Below are 21,662 nucleotides of genomic sequence, written 5' to 3' on the forward strand. Positions count from 1 at the left end.
AGGAAGGGGCAATAGATTGGTGAAGCTGATGGCAAAAATCTAGAGATTTTCAGTGCTTGATGCCCTAAAATGCAAATGATATGGGGTATGATCCAGTGGGAATTTTGGCCCCACAAGCCCCAGTGACACAAAGGGGTGGTGTGCAAGGGGAACTAGTTCCCTTGTGCTATTCCCCTCGTATCACTGGGCATCTGTAGCCAAACTTACCAGTGAACCATGCCCAATGTATTCTTGTGGTGCCTAATTTGCAAGTGATTTCTTAGGCGGTGAGCTTTCCCCAGCAGAAGAGACTTGCCTCAAAACAGACCAATTGTTCCCCAAAGTCTACACACACACACAAAAACACACTATCCCACAGTTCACGTTGGCTCTGGATTGTTGACCAAGATAGGAAGAGATCAACAAGCAAAAGGACAATTGTCAAAGCATGCCTTGACTGTTTCTTCAGAGAGCGTCTGTCTTTTCTTTCCAATTCATATGTGAGTCGCACCAACCCACCCCTCAGTCCCTGTGCCCCAAACCAGAAGTGTCAGGAACACACATGTTTTCTTAATTGTATGCCCTTTTTCGTCATGGCCTATGGTTACAGACAATTAAAAGTCTGTTTGATTGGAACTGTATGTACATTGATAAGTACTCACTTAATTGTGGGTTAACCCACTTGATTGGCCCAGAGCACAGTGGCACATTGGAAGCAGATGGCATGAGTGAGTGTTCTTCCAAAAATAGGGGCCATGGGGGAGAGAGAGAGAGAGAGAGAGAGAGAGAGAGAGAGAGAGAGAGAGAGAGAGAAGAAAGGGTAGCAGCTTCTAAAAAATACTGGGTAAGGCAAAATCTGTGTAGGGAGTTGCCATCCTGAGTGAAAACCTTTCTTGAGCATCAGCCTAGGGATCCATTAGCCCATGGGTAGCGAGCATTGTGCCTCCAAAATGCTGGGCCGCAATTCCCATCAGCCAGAATGGCCAGGGATTATGTGAGTTGTAGTCCAACAACATCTGGAGAGAGCTACATTGGCTACCCGTGCATTGGACAGAGTCGTGTCACAAGACCCAACCTCTTGATCAAGTTGCTGGCTCTGTCATGTCATAGATGGGGCCATGCAGCTGAGTGGGACTGGGACTTTTCCAGGCCATCAGCAGGAAGCTGTGGCAAATCAGATGGGAACAGATTCCCAGATCCTGGCAGATCTGTTGAAAGGAGGTGGGGGTAAATTCCATTAAAAAATCAATAAATGCTCCAGGGAATAATGATGTTTGAAATTGACATGTACAGGAGGGCAAATTTGTAGCATCCCAAGTGCTTTGGGAGGTTGTGGACTCTCCTTCCTTGGAAGTTTTTAAGCAGACATTGGATGGCCATCTGTCATAGGTGCTTTAGTTGAGATTCCTGCATTGCAGGGAGTTGGACTAGATCAACGTTCCCTAAACTTGGGTCTCCAGCTGTTTCTGGACTACAGTTCCCATCATCCCTGACCGCTGGTCTTGCCTAGCTAAGGATGATGGGAGAGGTAGTCCAAAAACATCTGGAGACCCAAGTTTGGGGAACATTGGACTAGATGACCCTTAGGGTCCCTTCCAACTCTACAATTCTATGATTCTTCCACTTGAGTGTCATTTAGGTCGGCTAGATCACCTCACTTACCTGGTGTCCTCCAGAAGCTTTTGACTACAGCTCCCAAACTGGCTGGGGGCTGGTGGGAATTGTGATCCTAAACATCTGGAGTGCACGAGGTTAGAGAAGGCTGTGCCCAGACCGTCAATACCTGCACGCACACACACGCGCACACACACACACCATATCCTCTTTTTGCACAATGAACATCACCTCACCATCTTGGGCTTCTTTAATGACTCACAAGATTGTCCTTCATCCTAATGATTTGTGTAGTTGGGTTCCCCATCTTGGTGCCGAGCGAACTATGGCTCCTTTGAGAAGGACTGCCTGATATGAGTTTTCATGCAGATGTTCCTAAACCACTTCCTGGCAAGAAACAGAGAATTGTTGTAGAGGAACAGAACATGCCTCTTCCATCACCTTCCTTGGTCTCATTCTTGTTAGCAGCATGCTGGGATGGGGGGGTGACCTCTCCCTAATGGGGTCCCTTCCTCTCTCCAGCACAGCAGCCCTCTCCGTCAGCTGCGCCTCGCTCTACTAAGCGCTCCTAACCCCTTTTCTGGATTTGCTTCTCAGGCTAGGAAGTTGCCTGCCTTGTTAGCACCTGCCTCTCCTGAGCCAGGATCTCAAACTTCCCAAGGGCACCGAATCCAAAGTCAAGAAAGGCTGTGACTAGATACAGCAGCCCCAGCCCCTCAGCTGAGAAGCTGCTAATTCCCACGAACAATGGCAGACAGAAAGAGTAAAGGAGCCATCACACAGCTGCCATTTTGAAATGCTAATTGAGGCACACAGATTTCCACCCATTCAGAATCTTCTTTTGTCTCACCCCCATGTACGCGCCTTTCAACCTGCTGTGACCCCTAGCCCTGGCCAAAAGCCAGGACTCTGACACAGATGAGGAGAGAACAGCTGAATCCAGAAGGCCAACCATGAAAGAATGGTTGCTCTAAGCTGGATCCTGTCATCAAGAAGCCCCCTGAGTCAGATCCCTGCTCTGCCACAACCTTTGAATGTTGGATAAGTATCTGAAGAGGGTGCTGGCTGTACACCTGTAGTCTTTTCCATGTGATGGTGGGGCAGTTGCTCAGGACTCCTGATCATATGGAGGAGACTATACAAGTGTATCCACCTCTCCCTTCAGAACTAATTGCCTAATATATGGATGTCAAGAGTGGAGTTGGAGTCTTGCTTCCCTTCCACACAGTTCACACCTAAAGGAGGCTCTTCTCTTTTTTTAATAATTTTTTTTTAATTTGGTTTTACGTATTTAAGTTTACACATCCAAAGTTACAAGATTCTCCCGAATCTCTGGACTTCTCACCTTCCCCTCCCTGGGTTCTGTTATTAAACCTTTCCTACTACATCTTTGTTTAAATAATCCAAGTTTTTTATAACTCCATTGTATCCATAGTTCTCGCTTCATTACAAGTGTTACTGCAGTCCTGATAATGTTTTCAACTGTTTACAGTGGTCTTTAAGGTAAATTGTCATCCCCCCCCCCATTCCTTATTAAAATGTTGGTCTTCCTGGTTCCTGAGCTTTCCGGTCAGTTTTGCCATTTCGGCATAGTCCAACAGCTTCATTTGTCATTCTTCTCTGGTAGGGACTTTATCTTCTTTCCATGAAGGAGGCTCTTCTTGACAGAGCAAGAGGTCTGCTTGGCGCTATCCAAGGTGCTGGAAGTCCAGCTCAACACTACCTGCTGGACTAAGCCAGATGTCTCTTGTACACTATGGGCTCTAGCTGGGGTCAGGGCAAGGAATGACCCCTGGGCCCCCTTTTGCTTCTATTGACTTATATCCAGCTTGTGCCTTCCCCCACTGACAGTCCCCATCTGGTTGTAGGTGACCACCCATACGAGTGCGAGTTTTGTGGCAGCTGCTTCCGGGACGAGAGCACTCTGAAGGGCCACAAGCGCATCCACACTGGAGAGAAGCCCTACGAATGCAACGGCTGTGGCAAGAAGTTCAGCCTCAAGCATCAGCTGGAGACCCACTACAGGGTCCACACAGGTAAGGAAAAGAATTCAGCCGTGGATCTCAGGCTTTCCAGGCAGAAGATGACAGTTCACCGCTCGGCATCTCAGGAGCTCAGGCAGCAGCAGAGCTGGAAAAGAATGTGGAGAGTGGCTGTCAGTCAGAGCAGGAAATATTGAGAGAGTAGGAGCAAGACTCTAGCAGCTCCATATACAGTATGCATGGATGGTGCTGTTGCTCAGCTGTAGGGCATGTGAATTACAAGGAGGTCCTTAGCTCAATCCCTGGCATCTCCAATGCAAAGAATTTCCAGCAACTGAGCTTTGAGTCTTTCTACCTAACAGAATTACTGCCAGATGCAACAGATAGTACTGAGCTAGATGGACCAATATAATGTTCCAAATCCACACTCTCCTTGGGCTCTGCAACCGTTTCCTAATATCACCCTGCTAGCCCTTGCAAGCTATATTTAGCAAACTTCTTAGATGCTAATTTAGGCATTAAGCAGTCAATAATAATGAGGACACGGGTGGCGCTGTGGGTTAAACCGCAGAGCCTAGGACTTGTCGATCAGAAGGTTGGCGGCTCGAATCCCCATGACGGGGTGAGCTCCCATTGCTCGGTCCCTGCTCCTGCCAACCTAGCAGTTCGAAAGCACGTCAAAGTGCAAGTAGATAAATAGGTACCACTCCGGTGGGAAGGTAAACGGTGTTTCTGTGCACTGCAGAAGTAGTTCTGCCAGAACTCCATCTTGCCAGAAGTAGCTTGGTCATGTTGGCCACATGCCCCGGAAGCTGTCTGCGGACAAACGCTGGCTCCCTCGGCCAATAAAGCGAGATGAGCACCGCAACCCCAGAGTCTGTCACGACTGGACCTAATGGTCAGGGGTACCTTTTCCTTTACCTTTAATAATAATAATAATAATAATAATAATAATAATAATAATACAGAACAGCCCCAGATACATAGGAGATGACATTCTACTGGGGATAGGGATGACAAAGAGTGACTGGTAACCCCTGGCCCAAAAGCAGACTCCTGAAAGAGGGACCAGCAGCCAGCTCAGTCTTTTCTCCCTCCATTTGCACTGAACAGGTATGGGTGTCATGGCAGGAAGGGGATGGGGAAAGCAGCAGAGTGAAAGTGAACTATTGTCATTCTAAAAAGTGAGGTGCATGCACAATGCTGGCTCCCTCGCTTTTCTTGATCTGCGATTTCTGAATGGCACCCCTTGGATTCCTTTGGAAGTTGAGCAGGTGTCCTCAAGGAGAAGGTTCAAGCTTCCTGGAAAGGTAGCTCATCCATGCTACTTCTAAATGCCCCCCCACGGAATTTAACAGGGATCAGAAGCAATGTGTCACACACCCTCCCCCTGTAAGGCCTCACACATGCTCAAGATGAGCTGGGACACATGGCCCTTGGCTCCAGAACCTTTGCAACTCACATGTGCTCCATAAGAGACATTCAGGGGTGCCATCGGAAAGAGGGGTGAAGAAAAGAAGCTGAAAATGACTTCTCTGTGCAATCATTTGTGAAAGCTGAGTTCTACAGCATCTGCTTTGCATGCAGAAGGTCCCGGGTTCAATCCCTTCCATCTCTAAGTAGGGCTGGGAAAGACTCTTTTGAAACCCTACAGAGCCACTGTCCATCAGAGTAGACTGAGCTAGATGGTCTGATTCAATATGGCCAATTCCTATATTCCTATTTCTGCCTTCATGGTTGCAGCAGAAGGCAGCCCTCTATATAGGCAGCCCTGAGGACAATTTCCCTTATTTCACCCACCTCTTCCCCATCCTTTTGCTGCTGAGATTCCCCACTTTTTTGAGTACAAGACAGATTTATTGTGTACTGTGGAACCCAGATCTCTCACTGCCAGCTAGCGAATTGCTGAGTGCATCAGCAGCCCAAACTAATATAAATAGCAGGTCAATATTTAGATCACTTTTGCTGTTCATTACTTCATTATTCGCTCTGTCTGTGCACAGAGCAGGTATCAATATTGAGAAGACTGAGGCAGTTAATTACTGCGTCGAAAGGAGCCCCCTTTGGCTTTCGATCGGGGCTGCCGTGGACAGTATCGAAACATATCTCTCCGGGAAAGACCGAGTAACTCTGCTGTAAAGGTGATGGTCATCTGCATGGTAACCCGAGCCCTCTGCAAGGATGAAATAAGCCCATAGCCAGTCAACAAAATACTTACGGGCTTGCAGTACTCCCCCCCCCTTTTTATGCATTTAGCCACAGCTCTCTGTGTGCTGTGATCTCACAGGAACACAGAAAAGGTTAAAAATGAGGTATTGGACACAATACAGTTCCCTAGGGAGGATCTCTGCTGCCTTTTTAAAAAGCTTCCGGTGCTTATAGCAATTCTGAAATCTCAAAAGTCTGAGCATAGCTCTTTCCCATGACTTGCAAAGAATGAATTATGCAACAACAACAAAATAGCTCAGATTTTATTTGACCAGACTGAGGAATTCAACCTTGCTTTCTGAAGAATCATTAGGCTTCCCAGCACAAAATGTTGGATTTAAGTACACTTTAAGTACAGTGTACTCAGCCTTGCTTAGACTACAACATGAGAGAGACCAGGGTTCAAATCCCACCCACCCATGAAACTCAGTGGGTGACGTCGAACCAGTCACTCACTCTCAATCCAGCGTACCTGACAGGGCTGTTCTGAGGATAAAATGGTGGGGAGGAAAACTATGCACCCCAACTTAAGCTCCTTGGAGGAAAGGTGGAATATAAATGTAAATAATTAAGTAAATGAATAAATACATAAATGCTGTTCTTTTTGATGGTGGCTGAGGGGTTTTGTAGCATCCTTTCTTTCATTCAAAATTACATCTCTTGGATATCTGCACAATGCAGCCTCCCTGGGTGCCCATGTTTCATTCAAAGCCCAGTGTAAACATCCTCCCTTGGGGTTTTTTCAAATCAGGAAGCCTGGGCAGCCATGGAGGCTGCAGAGCACTGGAGAAATGTTTCCTGGGAATCAAAAACACACTGCCTTTGGCCACCTTGTTCGAAACCCACCAAAACCCCCAAGAAATTCTCAAGAGTCTTGAGGATGGGGCATAACAATGGAAACCTCTTTCACAGGGGATCAAAACCCCTTGAGAAACAGAAGGGTTGGTTTTTGGCTTAGGCGCCACCCAGAGCTGTCATTTTCCCCAAATCAGTGACTTTTCCCTTGCCCCCGCCTTGCTTCTCTAATTACAGGTGAGAAACCCTTTGAGTGCAAGCTCTGCCACCAGCGGTCCCGAGACTACTCTGCCATGATCAAGCACCTCAGGACCCACAACGGAGCCTCCCCATATCAGTGCACGATCTGCCTGGAGTACTGCCCAAGTCTTTCTGCCATGCAGAAGCACATGAAAGGCCACAAGCCGGAAGAGATCCCCACCGACTGGAGGATAGAGAAGACCTATCTGTACCTTTGCTATGTCTAACAGGACAAGAGGAGGGATGGAGGGATGAAGCTGGGAAAGACTGGGCAAAACCAACCACCCCCTAAGTGGTCTCTGGCCTCCCTACTCTCCTTTTCCCTTCTTCTTTTTCTCTCCCCAATCCCACCCCACCCCACCCCACCTGGTTCTGTTTCTGTCCAACTAGGATTTGCTGGCAATCTCCTTCCTAGCTCATGAGGGTCCTTGTTGCAATCGCAGCGGGAGTAAGAGAAGGAGGAGTGAAACTCTTTGGAGTTCCCTGGGCAAAACCCACAAGAGGCTAACAACAACAACAACAAAAAGCCCACCCCTCTCTCAGCCCAGCCCTAGCCATGTCTTCAGTTGCCTCATGCGTGTCTCTGTCTCTCCATGCACATAAAGGGCCTTAGGAGGGGTTTGGTTTAGCATCTTCTACTCCTTAGTGGGGCTGTTGCATTTTACTGAGGCCTCATTCATGTTGTAAACTGAAACCAAGTCCTCACTCTTGCGTTGCCGTCCTGATTTCTCCCAAGGAACCTTGGGAACTGCAGTCTTACGAGGCCTCTGAGGATTCTCTGTTAGGTATATTGTGACCTCGTTTAGATGCAGATCCCTAGCAGCCCACAATCCTTGGGGAGAAGGACACCAGTCGGGACAGGCTTCCGTTTACAGTGTCAACATTCCCTGGAAGCTGCTCTCCACCTGCTTTCCCCGTCCCATCCCTTTGGCAAGTGGCTTGAACCTCCCAGTCCATTCTCTTTGGAGCAGGAGTGTTGCCAGAGGTTGAGGGGGCACCAATGAAGTGGTGTGGGATTGGAGAGGTGTGCCACAGAAGGTGCTGGGGTGAAAGTTTCAGATGGTGTGTGGAGCATTGTGACCTGCTTTCCTCACTCTTGAGGGTCTTGCGGGGCAGAAGGGGTGGGAGTGCTGAGTGTTTGTGTCTGGCCTTAGCCAAGGGGGAGGGTAGGACTGTTCTTACTTTGCTCTCCAGAGTGGGGAGTGGGTAGGGCAATGGAAGTGCTGAGATGCCTGCAAATCACATTGTCACTATTTCCCCTATACACACCCCTCCCTGTGCTTCCATTTTGGGCCTATCGTTTGCATCATGGCTGTGCTCCTGATTTTCCCACAGAGCATGACCAAGGTCAAGTTGAGTTTACAAGAGCACACAACTCACCTGTAGACCATCCCTTCTAGGTCACAATGCTTTCTCCTGACCAAAGACCATTCTATGCATTCTTTTAAATTTAATTTAATGTTTTCTTTTGAGTGGGAGTGGGAAAGGGGTTCGGGTGAGAGAAACCAGTTAGGGACAGCATAACTTTGCACATTTCTTAATATGAGTGGTCAGCCTTCTCAGAGGAGCCGGGGTGTGGGGAGGACAGTTATTTTTCAGCTCCTTTCAGAATAGGCTGGTGGGAGACGCAATGGCTTCCAGGAACAAGCACTCTGATCTGACGATCTGACGATCTGACGACCCTGGAATTTGGGAGAGGGATCTGATGTACAGAGAGTTTCCCTATTTACTTCCATGAAGGGACAAGGTCCATGCACACATTCCTTTGTGAACATGGAAGTAGCCCCATCATTGAACTAAAATATGAGACTGGCATTTGCATTATTGGTGGGCATGAGGAAGCCTAGGGCCGTAGTAGCTATCCAGCCAATATACCAATTCTTAGCAATGGGGCACTCTGCGTTTGCAGAGTCTTGCCTTCCATAGCCAATAATAGTGCCCAGTTGCCATGCATAGTTTACTGAATTGGGATTGCAATTTGCTGCAGTGTCCAAGGGGACTTCATGGGCTCATGTGCATGAGTCACCCCTCTTAGGGCTAAATGGGCATCAAAGGCACATGCTTCCCCAACCCACCAGTGCCAGCCTTCATACTATCTGCACAAAAGTTGGGGAGGAACTGCTGGCCCAGCGAGGCAAGTGCAGTCTGCCTACAGCAACCACGGAGGCACTTTGCATTCTTACTACAGTAGGTCAACAGAGAGATAACCCATCCTCAGTGGCATAGCGTGGAGGGGCAGGGGGCCGTGGCCACAGGTGCAAATTTCTGAGGGGGCGCAACCAGGTTCCCCCACAATAGGCTCCTTCATAGAAGTTGGAGCTGCAGGGAGACAATCCATTCCCAGGTCAGGTCTTTGGGACTGGGGCAGTGCTAGTGCCTTCTTCACCTCTTAGCCAGCGAAGGGATGCCCAAAAGCGTCCCTCCCCTGGGCCAACCAAGAGGGAAAGAGTGGAGGGCTGTGGTGCCACCCATCGAGGAGGGAAGGAGGAAGAGAAAGGCAGGAAAGCACTGACAGAGCCACGTATATGGTCCACAACGCCTTGCTGCAAGGGCAGGAGAGTGAGGAGACACAGCTTCGTGTTTCTCTGCCTTATCCCTGCTCCCTTGATTAGATGCTGGACAGTGAAGGGACTGACCACTGCTCAGTCCACTAAGGGAGTGCAACACTTGCTTATCCTGCCCTGGGCACCGGCAACCCATGCTACACCCTTGCCTATCCTGTTAGGTCTGGCCAAAGGGTGAAAAGCACAGATTGAGTCTCTATCTCTTGTGGAATTTGGGAGGGAAATGTTGACTGTAAGCAGTGTGCGTGTGTGTCTTCTGGTAGGGTTCAACCCCGCTTCTTGAAACCCCCCAGTGAGGACTTTGCCTGGAGTTACATTAGCTGCCTAGAGGGGTGGGCCAGCTGGTTGTCATCCATGGGAAGGACTTGTCCTATGAGTTGCCTGCCACCTTCTTGGAGCAGGGAGCGGGGAGCCTACAGCTTTCCAGATGTTGCTGGACTACAGCTCCCAGCAGCCAGCATGGCCAATTGCAAAGGATGATGGGTACTGTAGTTCAGCAGTATCAGCTGCGCCCCTCCCTCTTTTTCCAACTTGCTTAGTTCTCCCGCATCTCATACCTCCTGCCACAATTGGGGCAGCGATCTTGAATTCTTCCTTGTTCCTCTTGACAAGGTGCCCTAAGTACAAGTGAGGCCCACTTCCTTCTTCTGTCCACCCCCCACCCAGGTGATGGCTTTTGAAACATGCCCACCCCCGCCCCACCAATCCTCCTGCCCAGTCCTCTGTCTCCGAAGGAGTCGAATGGGAAAGGCTTGCTGTTTTTGCTTTCCTTTGTCTTTGCTTTCTTAATTTTACGTTACGATTAATGATTTCTGCATTTAGCACATTGTACTTGAAATTACCTCAGTTTCTTGTGACCTCATGAGCTTGTTTGCATTGGCTTTTTTGTGGGGAAGGGGGGAGAGAAGTGTTTTAGGTTGAGTGCTGAAAGGGCTGCATCACGGCGCCTCCGGAGAGAGTATTTGTGTGATGCGCCAAAGTGCCACAGCACAGTCACAAAAGCGCCGTGGCAGTCGGTTCCCACGTCAGCCTTATTTTTTATTTTATCATGTATTATTATTACCAAAATTGGTGTTTTGTTTTAATGGCCTGACTGATGGAAAGTGGGTCGTATTATGTTGAAAGCTACCTCTTTTAAATTGGGGAGGGGGGTTTGGTGAGAGGGTTTTTTTCGCAGTAAGGGAAGCACATTTTTGCAATATTTGTGGTTTTTTGTTAAGTTTTTTTTCTTTTCTTTTCACTTTGTGATGTTCATTTCAATTTTCATCTCATGCTTTATATTTTGCCAGTGTAAATTTTTATTCTGTAATTTAGCTTCCTTTTATATACGGGGGAAAGAAAGTTTTAGGGAAGCCTTGCATAGATGGAAGAAAAGGGAATTTTAACGGAGTGTCTCTGTACTGCTGTCCACCCCACCCTACCCCTGCTCCTCTGATCTTGTCTCAACTGTTGGTTAAATACTGAAGGCCTTAAAATGGGGTGGGGGGAGGAAGGAGGGAGGGAGGGGAAGGAATAAGAGGAGAGAGAATATGTGTCATTGTAACAGTTGATAGAGTTTTGACAGTTTAGTGAAAAAGTTAGCGATTTGGTAAAGGAAGAAAAACGAACAGTTAAACTTGAATATGTGAATAGCTAAGTAGAGTTTTGTTTATAATGTGAAGAAAAAAATATGACGTCATTTAAGGCAGACCCTTTAAAGAGAAATATGCAGTAAGCGTACCAATGTCACATTTTGCCAGAGATGGCCATAAGGTTGTGTCTATGTGCTCCCGACATTATTGGGCTATTGATGGTGTTCTTGTTGTTTTCTTGATTTTAAAAAAAAGGTTGCTCATTTGAGGAGCCTTTGCCCTTCCGCCCCACCCGCCCACCAAGCTGAAAGTGTTGGACTGATGACATTATTTGCAGAGTGTAATATTTTTGTAACATTTGTTAGTCCCTGTGTCAGTTTTAAGCAGAATGATGTTCTCTCTCTGACCCCTCTCCTTTTGTAATGTGAACAGGAATCTGTATGCCTGCCTGCGTGTGTGTGTGTGTGTGTGTGTGTGTGTGTGTAAGCCCTAGTATTAAATAATAGCAGTATTGCTGTAATCTAGCATCACATAGGATGGTACTAAATCAGGGTGAAATCGCAGCTTCCTAAGCGCACTTTGGGAAACGCATTTAACCTCCTGGTCAACCTCTGTGTGGGCCTTTCCTGCATCCAGAAATGTGGCCTTGAGGTAGGCAGGGAGGCAGCGGTGATCCTTGCAGTTTCCTATGGAGGCATCCTTACCGGAAATGCACATGTTCACTGCAACTGCCCTTCCCTCTTCTGCAGGAAGATGCCATTTTCCTCTGAATGTTTTGGTTGTTTGCAAGGCATCTGCTACATTATGAATGTCGGTGGGAATGTGGGCGAAGTTGTTTTTGATCAGTGAACACAACACAATCCAGAAAATTGCCAGGTTGTAGGGATGGGGAAGCATGTTGTTAGGATCGCACAAACCAGATCTGAATTTAGAAGGGAAAGGGATTCCCCAACTTTAAAGCACCAGCAGTTTTTGCGAGGTGCTCTATAGAGTGGCCTGATCGCTGGGTTTCATTCGCCACGCAAATAACCCCCACTTAAACTGCCATTGTTTTAGCACACTTTATGGTACTCTGGGGTACAAATGCCTTACACAATTTCCCTTCAAGCTTTGCCCACCTGCCGTATGGAAATTCACAATTCTGGCTGTCCTGCGTAACACTTTTTATTTTTTGCAAGTATATTGCTTTGGGAATAAACGTCAAAAAAAACAAACCGAAAGCATTTTCAGATGCATTGTATACATACATGTGCGAGTGTGCATTTTCTGCATGTCTGCGTGAGAAAGAAAAAAAATAACTTTTTTTCTTTGAGATTGTTTTTGCTGCTTTGTGGCGGAGGGAGCAAGACAGGCACTGATTTAGTACACAACTTTGGGAAGATGGCTTGTTTTATCTTTGTGCCTAGTAAAAAAAAAAAGGATAGGATTTTTTTTTCACATTTAAAAGAGGGGGAAATTGCTGCAATGCCTGCTCAGTTATTTGGTACCCTGGGGAAATGGGTTGGACTTTGTTGCAAAGGGGATGTCATGGTATGCTCTACTGTCCTTTATTTGAGAATTTTTTCCCTCATATGCCCCTTTCCCCCCGCTTCCAAACTCCTGGCTTCCTGTAGGTTTCAGCGCTTTAAAAAACCCTGAAGTTGCTTCTTCTTGTTCCAGAATGCCACCATCCTCAGTTGTACTAATAGAGGCAACAATTTGCCAGCCACCTTTCCAATTAGTGTTCACTCTAATTGTCCTACAAATCTTCTGCTGCACCCACCCACCCACCAGCCCCTTCCCCCTGAAAGCTTGCTCTTCTGTTGTGGTGCGAGGTTCTCTTGCTCAGTCACCAACCATCGTAAGCTGTAGGGTGGGGTATCTGAGGGCTCATCTATACTGCCATTCAGTGTGGACAGGGAGCGCATCATGTACTTCCATTCCTTCTCTCTTGCCCCATATGACATTCTCCTCCAAATTGCTGCCTTCCCACCTTCTCCCCTCCCTCGATCTGGATTTTCCCACACAACGACAGGTATGAGAGAACCTGGACCAAGGGAGAGCCAAGTGTTGGAAGTTGGTGATTTGGAGGAGAGCGTCACTTGGGCAACAGATAACGAATGGAGGCAGAGGAAGAATACCTTCCATATTCAACAAGAGTCTGGATGAGTCTCCTGATCTTGCCTGGGCCTAGAGAACTTCCTCACCCACATTTGCTCCCCCTGCTGCCATGACATCCCTGGGCACCCTAGGGTGCCAATATCTGGGCGTGTGTCTTGGTGTTTGTTTTACATAGTGTTAAAAGTATGCATGATCTTTTGAGGCTAAGAAGCCATGCTATGTCTCCATGACGTTTTATGTTCATAAAATATATATATATATAAATATATATTATAGCACTGAGGACCAATTGTTGTCCTTCTGGACCAAGCAAATTTAAAAGCTTATTATTATTTTTTGTTGGTTTGTTTTCGTTTTTTGTTTTTTTGCTTGTCTCTTAACGTTGTGACAGCACAAGTGCCAGTTTGATTGCTTCGTATTAAAAAATGAATAAATAGTGTTTTTAATTGCTGTCCTGGCTCTGTCTACCTCAGCACCTCCTGTTAGCCTAACTTTAGAAGGTGCCCATTTGTTTTTGTTTTTTTTAATTGTTGTTGCTGTTGTTATGTTTCGATTTGGGGTTTCCCACCCCCAGCCCTTCCTCCATTGTGTATTTTTTTTCCTCTGTACAAAATATTCTTCCATTTGTTCCTTTGCAGTGCTGCTTGTGAGTCTCGTTATGTGTTCCTCTAGAGTCACAGACGCATTTAGCTTAAAGATAACACACACACACACACACACACACACACCATAAATCAGATTCCCTCCCCCACCCTGATTAAAAAGTTGTGATTGTCCCTCCCCCACCCACTAGTTGCCGCTGTCTGCCTCTGCATCTGTCCTTCTGTGTTGGGTGCAGGTGTGGTCCTTTGTAAAATCTTCAGTGTTTCTGGCGAGGAAAAAAAAATTAAGAAAAGGTTTAAAAAAAATTAAAGAATTTACTGCTGCAGGTTTTTTTCTCTCTCCATTTGTCACTAAGTGAAGTTTGTGCCTTCTATAGCAAAGAGAATATTTTTTACATCCTACTAACAGTAGATTTTTTTGTAGTGGACATTTTTTGTATTTTTATTTATAAGTCTCATAAGGAAAATAGCAATGTTCAGTTGTATACCTTGAATCTGCAGTTAGGAAAAAAAAACCCAATAAAGTTAATTCAGTCGTTGATACCTGTTGCCTCTGTGTTTCCTTTGGCTCCCTGCATTTTTATTTTTATTTTATTTTATTCCTACTGCTGGGGTGGCAGGATTGGTTACATATGATGAACTCACTTGCCTCATTCCAAATGTCCTCTCCCACCCCACCCACTCCGGCAATGCCTTCAAATAATAGAATTGTAGAGTTGAAAGGATCCCCCCAAGAATCATCTAGTCCAACTCCTTGCAGTGCAAGAATCACAACTAAGGCATCCATGATGGGTGGCCATCCCACCTCTGTTTAAAAACTTCTAATAAAGTCCACCACCCTCCAATGGAGTCCATATGAACCTACCTGGAACCTGAGATCATCTCCTGAGGCCCTCCTTCATGTGCCTCCTCCTTGAGAGGTCCGGAGGGTGGCAACACGAGAACGGGGCCTTCTCTGCAGTGGCTCCCCATCTATGGAATGCTCTCCCCAGGGAAGTTCACCTGGCACCTTCATTATGTACCTCTAGGCGCCAGGCAAAAACGTTCCTTTTTAACCAGGCCTTTGGTTGATCCGATTTATATCCTATGCCCTTTTAAAATGGGGGTTGGGGGGGGCTATTGGGAAGTGTTTAGACGTTCTCCAAAATGGCTTCCCCGATGATGTTGTAATGATGGATTAAACAGTTTCCCTCGTGTTAGTACTGCGTTAAAGTCAGCAGAAAAACATCCAGGCCAATAGGGGGAGCCCCCTTTCAGCGCACTCCACCTTGTAAGGTGCCAAAGTGTCCAAAGGAGAGCATCTAGCACCTTTTCACCAATGCTCTGGAAGGCAGAACAAAGACGGTACAGTGGTACCTCGCAAGACGAATGCCTCGCAAGACAAAAAACTCGCTAGACGAAAGGTTTTTCCGTTTTCGATTTGCCTCGCAAGACGAAATTTCCCTATGGGCTTGCTTCGCAAGACGAAAACGTCTCGCGGCTTTGTTTCCTTTGTCTAAAAACAAAGACATGTTTTGTTTATAAAGTTAATTTATTTTCCCTTCAATTTTTGAACTGCTCTTTACAGTATGTGTGACTTTAAAGAGCAGTTAATAAACTGTTGTTGTACAAAATTTGGCTTTGTTTCGACTTTTTTTGACCATAGGAACACATTAATTGATTTTCAATGCATTCCTATGGGATTTCGTGCTTCGCAAGACGAAAAATTCGCTAGACGACAAAAATTGCGGAACGAATTAATTTCGTCTTGCGGGGCACCACTGTATTTGAAAATGGGGGCTCAGCAGATAGGCAAATGGAAAGTCCCTTATGTTCTCCAGAGCAGGCAATATGGTCCTGTGCTTTAAGTGTCACCTTTTATTCCTGTATTAAGACATTCATATGCCACCTATAACAACATAATAAACAATGTAGATACATAATATCCATAAAATGCAACCGTAATGTCCAATACAATTTGGTCCTCCTCTCTCTGGCTGCTGTTCTATCTGTGCTTACTTGGGTCCATGTCCTACTGAACTCAGTTAAGGCTTGTTGTTGTTGTTTAGTCATTTAGTCGTGTCCGACTCTTTGTGACCCCATGGACCAGAGCACGCCAGGCACTCCTGTCTTCCACTGCCTCCTGCAGTTTGGTCAAACTCATGCTGATAGCTTCGAGAACACTGTCCAACCATCTCGTCCTCTGTCGTCCCCTTCTCCTTGTGCCCTCAATCTTTCCCAACATCAGGGTCTTTTCCAGGGAGTCTTCTCTTCTCATGAGATGGCCAAAGTATTGGAGCCTCAGCTTCAGGATCTGTCCTTCAATAAGTTAAGGCTTATTGAACAGAATATAGCAGACCTTTCGTGAAATCTGAAAGCAACACCCTGTGACTCCTCACAGTTGCATCCCTATCTGAGCTGCCCCTGTAGCTTTCTAAAAACAGTAACTGCTCTGCCCAACCATTTGAGCAGTGGACTTACTTCTAAATAAACATACATAGGACCCCACAAATATCTGCACAACCCTTCATCGTCCCTCGTGTGCTGGAGAACTTCCTTTGCTTTCTCCAGATGTCACTTTCTTTGCAAAACGAATGTCATAAACAAACAGGTCCAAATAGCTAAACAAAGTTCAGGATTCCTGGGGGTTTCCTCTTTTTCTCCACAGCCCCCTGGCCCCCAGCCAAACTTGCATCTGTGTTGACGGCTCCCTGCTTGAATGACTCTCACCCGAGCTTACTTTAGGGCATCATCTTGAGAACAACATTTAATTGCAGTTTTCTGCTGTCGAACATCAAAAGGTAGGGGCTTAGGCTAAGGAGCAGGGAGGAGGGTCACGTGTCCTTGGCTGTGGGGGGAAAAGACGTGAGTGAATAGAGCCTGAGGTTGAATAGACATTGTGTGGCAGGGGGGCTTTTTCCCCCCTTCTGTGCTCTTTGACCCAGATATGATCTAATGGATAGAAAGGGGACCCTGACAATGTGAGCCAGGAGAAGCTTTGTGGTGGCTTAAAACCCTATATTTATAGATAGGCTCAGCTGCCCCACAGCTCTGGAGGGGCAACTCAGTGACAGAAGGAAAAATGAACTGGACTGGGCATTTCGGGTGGCCAAATCACCCTTTCACAAAATGTCGAAGACTGTTGAGCTGTAGCCATCTGTAATAAGGGGCGTCCCACAAGATTCCCAGCGAGGAACAGATGAAGTCCAAAGATCTGCCTTTTCATCCAGATGAAAGAACCACTGGCAATACACTTCCTCTTTCTGTAACTGCTAATGTTGTAACATGTGGCTTTTATTCTTGGATTGTTTAAAACTTTGTGTGTGATGGTTCCATGCATTTTGCTCATCACTTTGAGCAATTTTGGATTTTTTCTGAAAGCCAATCCATCCAGGAAAAGGAACAGCATTTTCTCCAAACATGTGATTAGAGGAGGATAGTTCTATTTGGGGTTTATTTGGTGAAAAGCAAAGCAAAGATGTGCCCGAATTACTCCCATGAGATTTTTTTTCCCCTCAGCTTGGCAGAATCATTGCTTGGAGAGCTGCCCTGGCAAGGACCTCAAGAGCACTTCAAGTTTTCAGCAGGAAGACCTTTCTCCCCCTGCCCATTTGCAGCAAAAATGTTGCTGGCCCCCCCTTTCCCGTTTCTTTGAAATAATATTGGCTGCTTTTCACCCAAGCGGGCACTTCCAAAATCACGTCCAAAAGAAAAATCCTTTGGGCAACATGGAGTGGCAAGTCTAGATTTGGTGTGCAGTAGCAAGCAAGGAGGTTGACTCCAGTGATGCCCTTGGTGAGACTGAGGGCTACTGGAGAGGGAGAAGGACCGTTGCTCAGTGGCAGTGTGCCCTGCCCAAAACCCTGGAGCATTTCTGCCAGTCAATGTCAGCAATACTGCGCCAGATGGATCCATCATCTGACTCAATACAAGTGCGCTTACGTGAAATGGTCAGGCGGCATTGCAGCTGGGGAGGACTGCAGGCCTAGGAGATTCCCCAACCATTCAATGGGCCATGCCTGGGTCTTGTTATGACCAAATAGGTCCATTCAAACCATATCATTCGCTACAGTCTGCCCCCTGGGGGATAAATTGAGGCGAGCCCAGCACTCCTCATTTGGTGGAGGTGACTTGAAAACTGCCTCAGGCTCATCGTTTCATTAGCAGTGGTAGGAGCATTTCATGGGCAATAAGTGTGCTTCGTTTGAATGCTCCCCTCAGCTTGAGTTTCTCCACCCTGGATGTACAAGCTTAGCTGCTGCCCACCTCTATACCCCTGTTTGAACTTCTATGGCACAGCATAAATTCCCAGGCATTAAAAATGTGTGTGGGTTTTTTGGGGGGAACGGAGCTCAGTCACATAATGTTGGCAAACATGGCAGCCATGACAGTTTCGCTCAGGATGACGAGAGGCAAAGGTGCCTGGGATGGTGTGAAATGCTTAAGCAAGAAGTGCGGGATTTCATGCTTCAAAATAAGCCACATTTATTTAGCCAAGGAATTCTGGAAGAAGAGCTCTTCTGGGTTCGAGGGGTGAGGGCGGTAGTCCGCTAGGCCTGCTCTGGTCCCGCACGCGCCTCTGCTTGGTGTCTTTCACTAGCTCTTCCCCCAGCGTATTTTTATACTCCCTGGGGAGCTGAGCAAGTCTGCCTCAATGAAAGTGAACTCGTTCATTTAAACCTGACTATAGGCTGCTCCGGCCCCCTGCTGGGTTAATTATCCTGTAGTTCTAAACTGATTGCTGTACCCTAAGCTTAAAGCCCTCCTTTATTTATTTACTGACTACATTAACTGCAGTGCTTGCGCTCCTTTTATTTAGATGCAAACTGTACAACCCTTTGCTGGGGCTCGTATGCCTTTTATGCCAACATGCGGGACCCGGCTTGCCTGACTCAAAAGGAAACAGCTGCTTGGGTCCTACGGCGTGGCTCCCATTCATCTCAACTCAGGTGTGCACAGGAGAGCATCCTGGCAGATTGTGCCCTGTTTGGTGCCAAACTGTCCTGGGCCAGCCTTGGGCATGCAGAGAGCAGCTGGAATCCACCTTTGGAGTTGCTGCTTTGTACAGTAGTGATCAGGGTGTATGGGGTGTTAGGGGAGGGCTAGTACCTCTGGTAAGGGACATGGGTGGCGCTGTGGGTTAAACCATAGAGCCTAGGACTTGCCGATCAGAAGGTTGGCGGTTCGAATCCCCGCGACAGGGTGAGCTCCCGTTGCTCGGTCCCTGCTCCTGCCAACCTAGTAGTTCGAAAGCATGTCAAAGTGCAAATAGATAAATAGATAAATACCTGCAGGAAGGTAAACAGCGTTTCCGTGCGCTGCTATGGTTCGCCAGAAGAGGCTTAGTCATGCTGGCCACATGACCCGGAAGCTGTACGCCGGCTCCCTCGGCCAATAAAGCAAGATGAGTGCCGCAACCCCAGTGTCGGTCACGACTGGACCTAATGGGCAGGGGTCCCTTTATCTTTACTAGTACCTCTGGTGGGGGGAAACATCAGGCTCCTTTGGGGTCGTTTGTCCACCTTTGGTCCCCAGCCTGCACTCAACTCTTACCTGGGGCTCTGAGAAGCTGTCAACATGCAACAGCAGCCACAGCCCAGAAACGGCTTCGACTGGATGGCTAAACCAGGTGAAGGTAGCCACTGGTTCTAAAACCCTCTGTGAGTTAGGGACTTCTGCTGCATGCAAAGACAGGCTCTGGAAGATTGAGTGGATGTGACCAGTAATGGGTCCAATGGTCCAGAAGGTGGTGTTTGCATGTGCTGTAGAAGTAAGGGTGGGGCAAATCGGGCTCGTCAACCTGAGAACGTAGCCCATCTAGGAGAAGGAAAACACTGGTGCTAAACCTCTGCTGCCTTGTGGGAAAAGGCTAAGGAGTTAACCCAACACAAATCCAGTGTGGAGTCCCTAAAGCAGTTGGATGAGACATGATATGCCTTTTTCTGGCAACTCCTGCAGCCCAGCTGGTGCCAAACATATTGCTCTGCTTTCCTTTGGATCACATCAGTGAGGTCGAGAGGGGGTTTTGGTCATCTGGGCATCCCAGGCCCTTCATACACACTTCCCAGGCTTGCACCACAAGGAGGTTGCTTCAGTGCTGCTAGCGCAGCAGTTTGACTTCACCTCCCAAAGCTTTCTCCCTCATCTCTCGAGACAGACGGGTGCCGATAACAGTAGCAATCTTTGGGTGAGAGAAAGGGGCAGCCTCCTTTGATGGTGGTGCTAGGGCAATGCCTGGAATGTGTGGAGTCTTTGGGTACCAGCCAATGTAACGTGCAGGTGGGGGCCGAGGGGTGGAGTACTCCCATAAAAATTAAAATGCAGTTAAACGTTAATTATGTGGGATCTACAGGGGTAATTAGTGTCGCTTAATGTAAAGTGTTGTTTACCCTTTAAATTATTGATGAGCTATATAGACATGATCGGTGGCTCTGTGCAGTCAAAATGGCTCCTGGCTTGGAAACAACGGAGAGCCTTGTTGCTGCGTCCAGGCCCATGCAGCCAAACATGCCTTACAGAAGCATCATTTGATTGCGGGAGGGACCTCAGTAGCCTTGCCCACCTTTCCTTTAAATTTTTAACAAGAACACACACACACTCCTAACTTGCCATCATACTGTTTCCTTGCTGAGAACCACAGGTCTTCTCTGGTTTACATCTTAAGCCTACAATTGCAATACAGAAACTTACCAGGAAGTAAGCTCCATCCTATCTATTATTTTTGTGTGTGTGTGTGTGTGTGTGTGAGAGAGAGAGAGAGAGAGAGAGAGAGAGAGAGAGAGAGAAATAGAATTTCCAGCCAAATATTTGGCAAACCTAGAAAAAGCACTGTGTGTGTGTGTGTGTGTGTGTGTGTGTGTGTGTGAATTTCCAGTCAAATATTTGGCAAACCTAGAAGAAGCACAGCGTGTTTAGAGTGTGGCTTTTGACTTTAGGGTCCTCAGGGTTCACTCGAGTCATTTTTCTTGTTGATTTTGCTGCAATCGCTTAACCCCTCCCAAATGGAGTTAAACTCCATTTCAATCTTCTGATCAATCATCTGTCGGATGTAGAAGCCCTCTTCTCAGATCTTGGCCTCGTATGAAGATATTTACTGAAGTAGTATTACCTTACAATATCATTGCCATCTCCAGGGCTAGAGAACAAGAGCACAGAAGCCCAAGTGACAACAATTGACCATGCCCTGGTATAGATTCTGCTAATAACCAGTCCCTCCAAGCCTAAAAACATAACGTCCCCCAAACGCCACTTGTGGATTTTGCTCAACAAGCTCCTCAGCTGGCTTCCTTTGCAGGCCCCGCAGATCAAAAGCTGCCACCACCACCACCATCCTGATTCTTCCCACTCTGCTCTGTGGGGTATGGTAGGGGTGAGGTCCGAGAGAGATGTGAACACCTGCTGTGGAAGATCTATACCCCTTCTCTGTTTGGAAGACTTGCGTACAGTGGAATCTCTGGGCTAGGCTGCCATCGTGTGGACAGACCACAAAATGCTCATGCCTTGCTGAAGGCGCCTGTTGACACATCATGTTACAAGCCCCTCTCTTCTCAAGGAAGGTATTTGTCACATCTGTCAAAATCCTCCTGTGCAGGATGCAACCCTTGCAGCCTCCTGAAACACAGTTGCACAAAGAACTTAAGGCATAATCTGGGTTGTTTGTTGCCACCTCGATCAGTGGTTTTTCCGGATGCAACTGCACAGTTGCAAATTCAGGGCTCCGTGCTAGATAACAACAGGCTAAATGCATTCTCCACACAAATGTACTCCCAGGAGTGGAACATCCTGCAAAGGAGGATTTAAGTGTGGAGGCAGTCTGCTGGAGGAATCAGCCAGAAGGAACCAAGGAACTTTGCATCCTACCTCCAACTGCAAAGCGGCACCATGCATTAGCCAGCTCTTCACAGCTCAACCCATCTCAAAGGGCGTGCAAGCAGAGGACAGGTGAGCAAGAGGTGCCATAGAAGTTAGAAGACCAGGAGGCTCAGGAAACTGACTCAAGCTGAATATTACATCAGCAGTTGCCCAAGA

The 21,662-nt window shown here is 47.2% G+C and overlaps 1 protein-coding gene across 3 annotated transcripts in view; it reads left to right on the top strand.

Moving 5' to 3' along the window:
- The window catches only part of ZBTB16 (zinc finger and BTB domain containing 16), a 196,809-nt gene extending 182,613 nt beyond the window's left edge, over nucleotides 1-14,196 (top strand). For all 3 annotated transcript variants that reach the window (XM_081172555.1, XM_081172556.1, XM_081172554.1), the window contains exons 6-7: nucleotides 3,462-3,629; nucleotides 6,816-14,196. In XM_081172555.1, the coding sequence (XP_081028681.1) occupies nucleotides 3,462-3,629; nucleotides 6,816-7,045 (398 nt within the window). In that variant the 3' untranslated portion in view covers nucleotides 7,046-14,196. The remainder of the gene's footprint in view (nucleotides 1-3,461; nucleotides 3,630-6,815) is intronic.
- Nucleotides 14,197-21,662: the final 7,466 nt, after the last annotated feature.

Source organism: Podarcis bocagei, assembly GCF_964188305.1.
Source record: "Podarcis bocagei genome assembly, chromosome: 15".
Classification (NCBI taxonomy): Eukaryota; Metazoa; Chordata; class Lepidosauria; order Squamata; family Lacertidae; genus Podarcis; species Podarcis bocagei.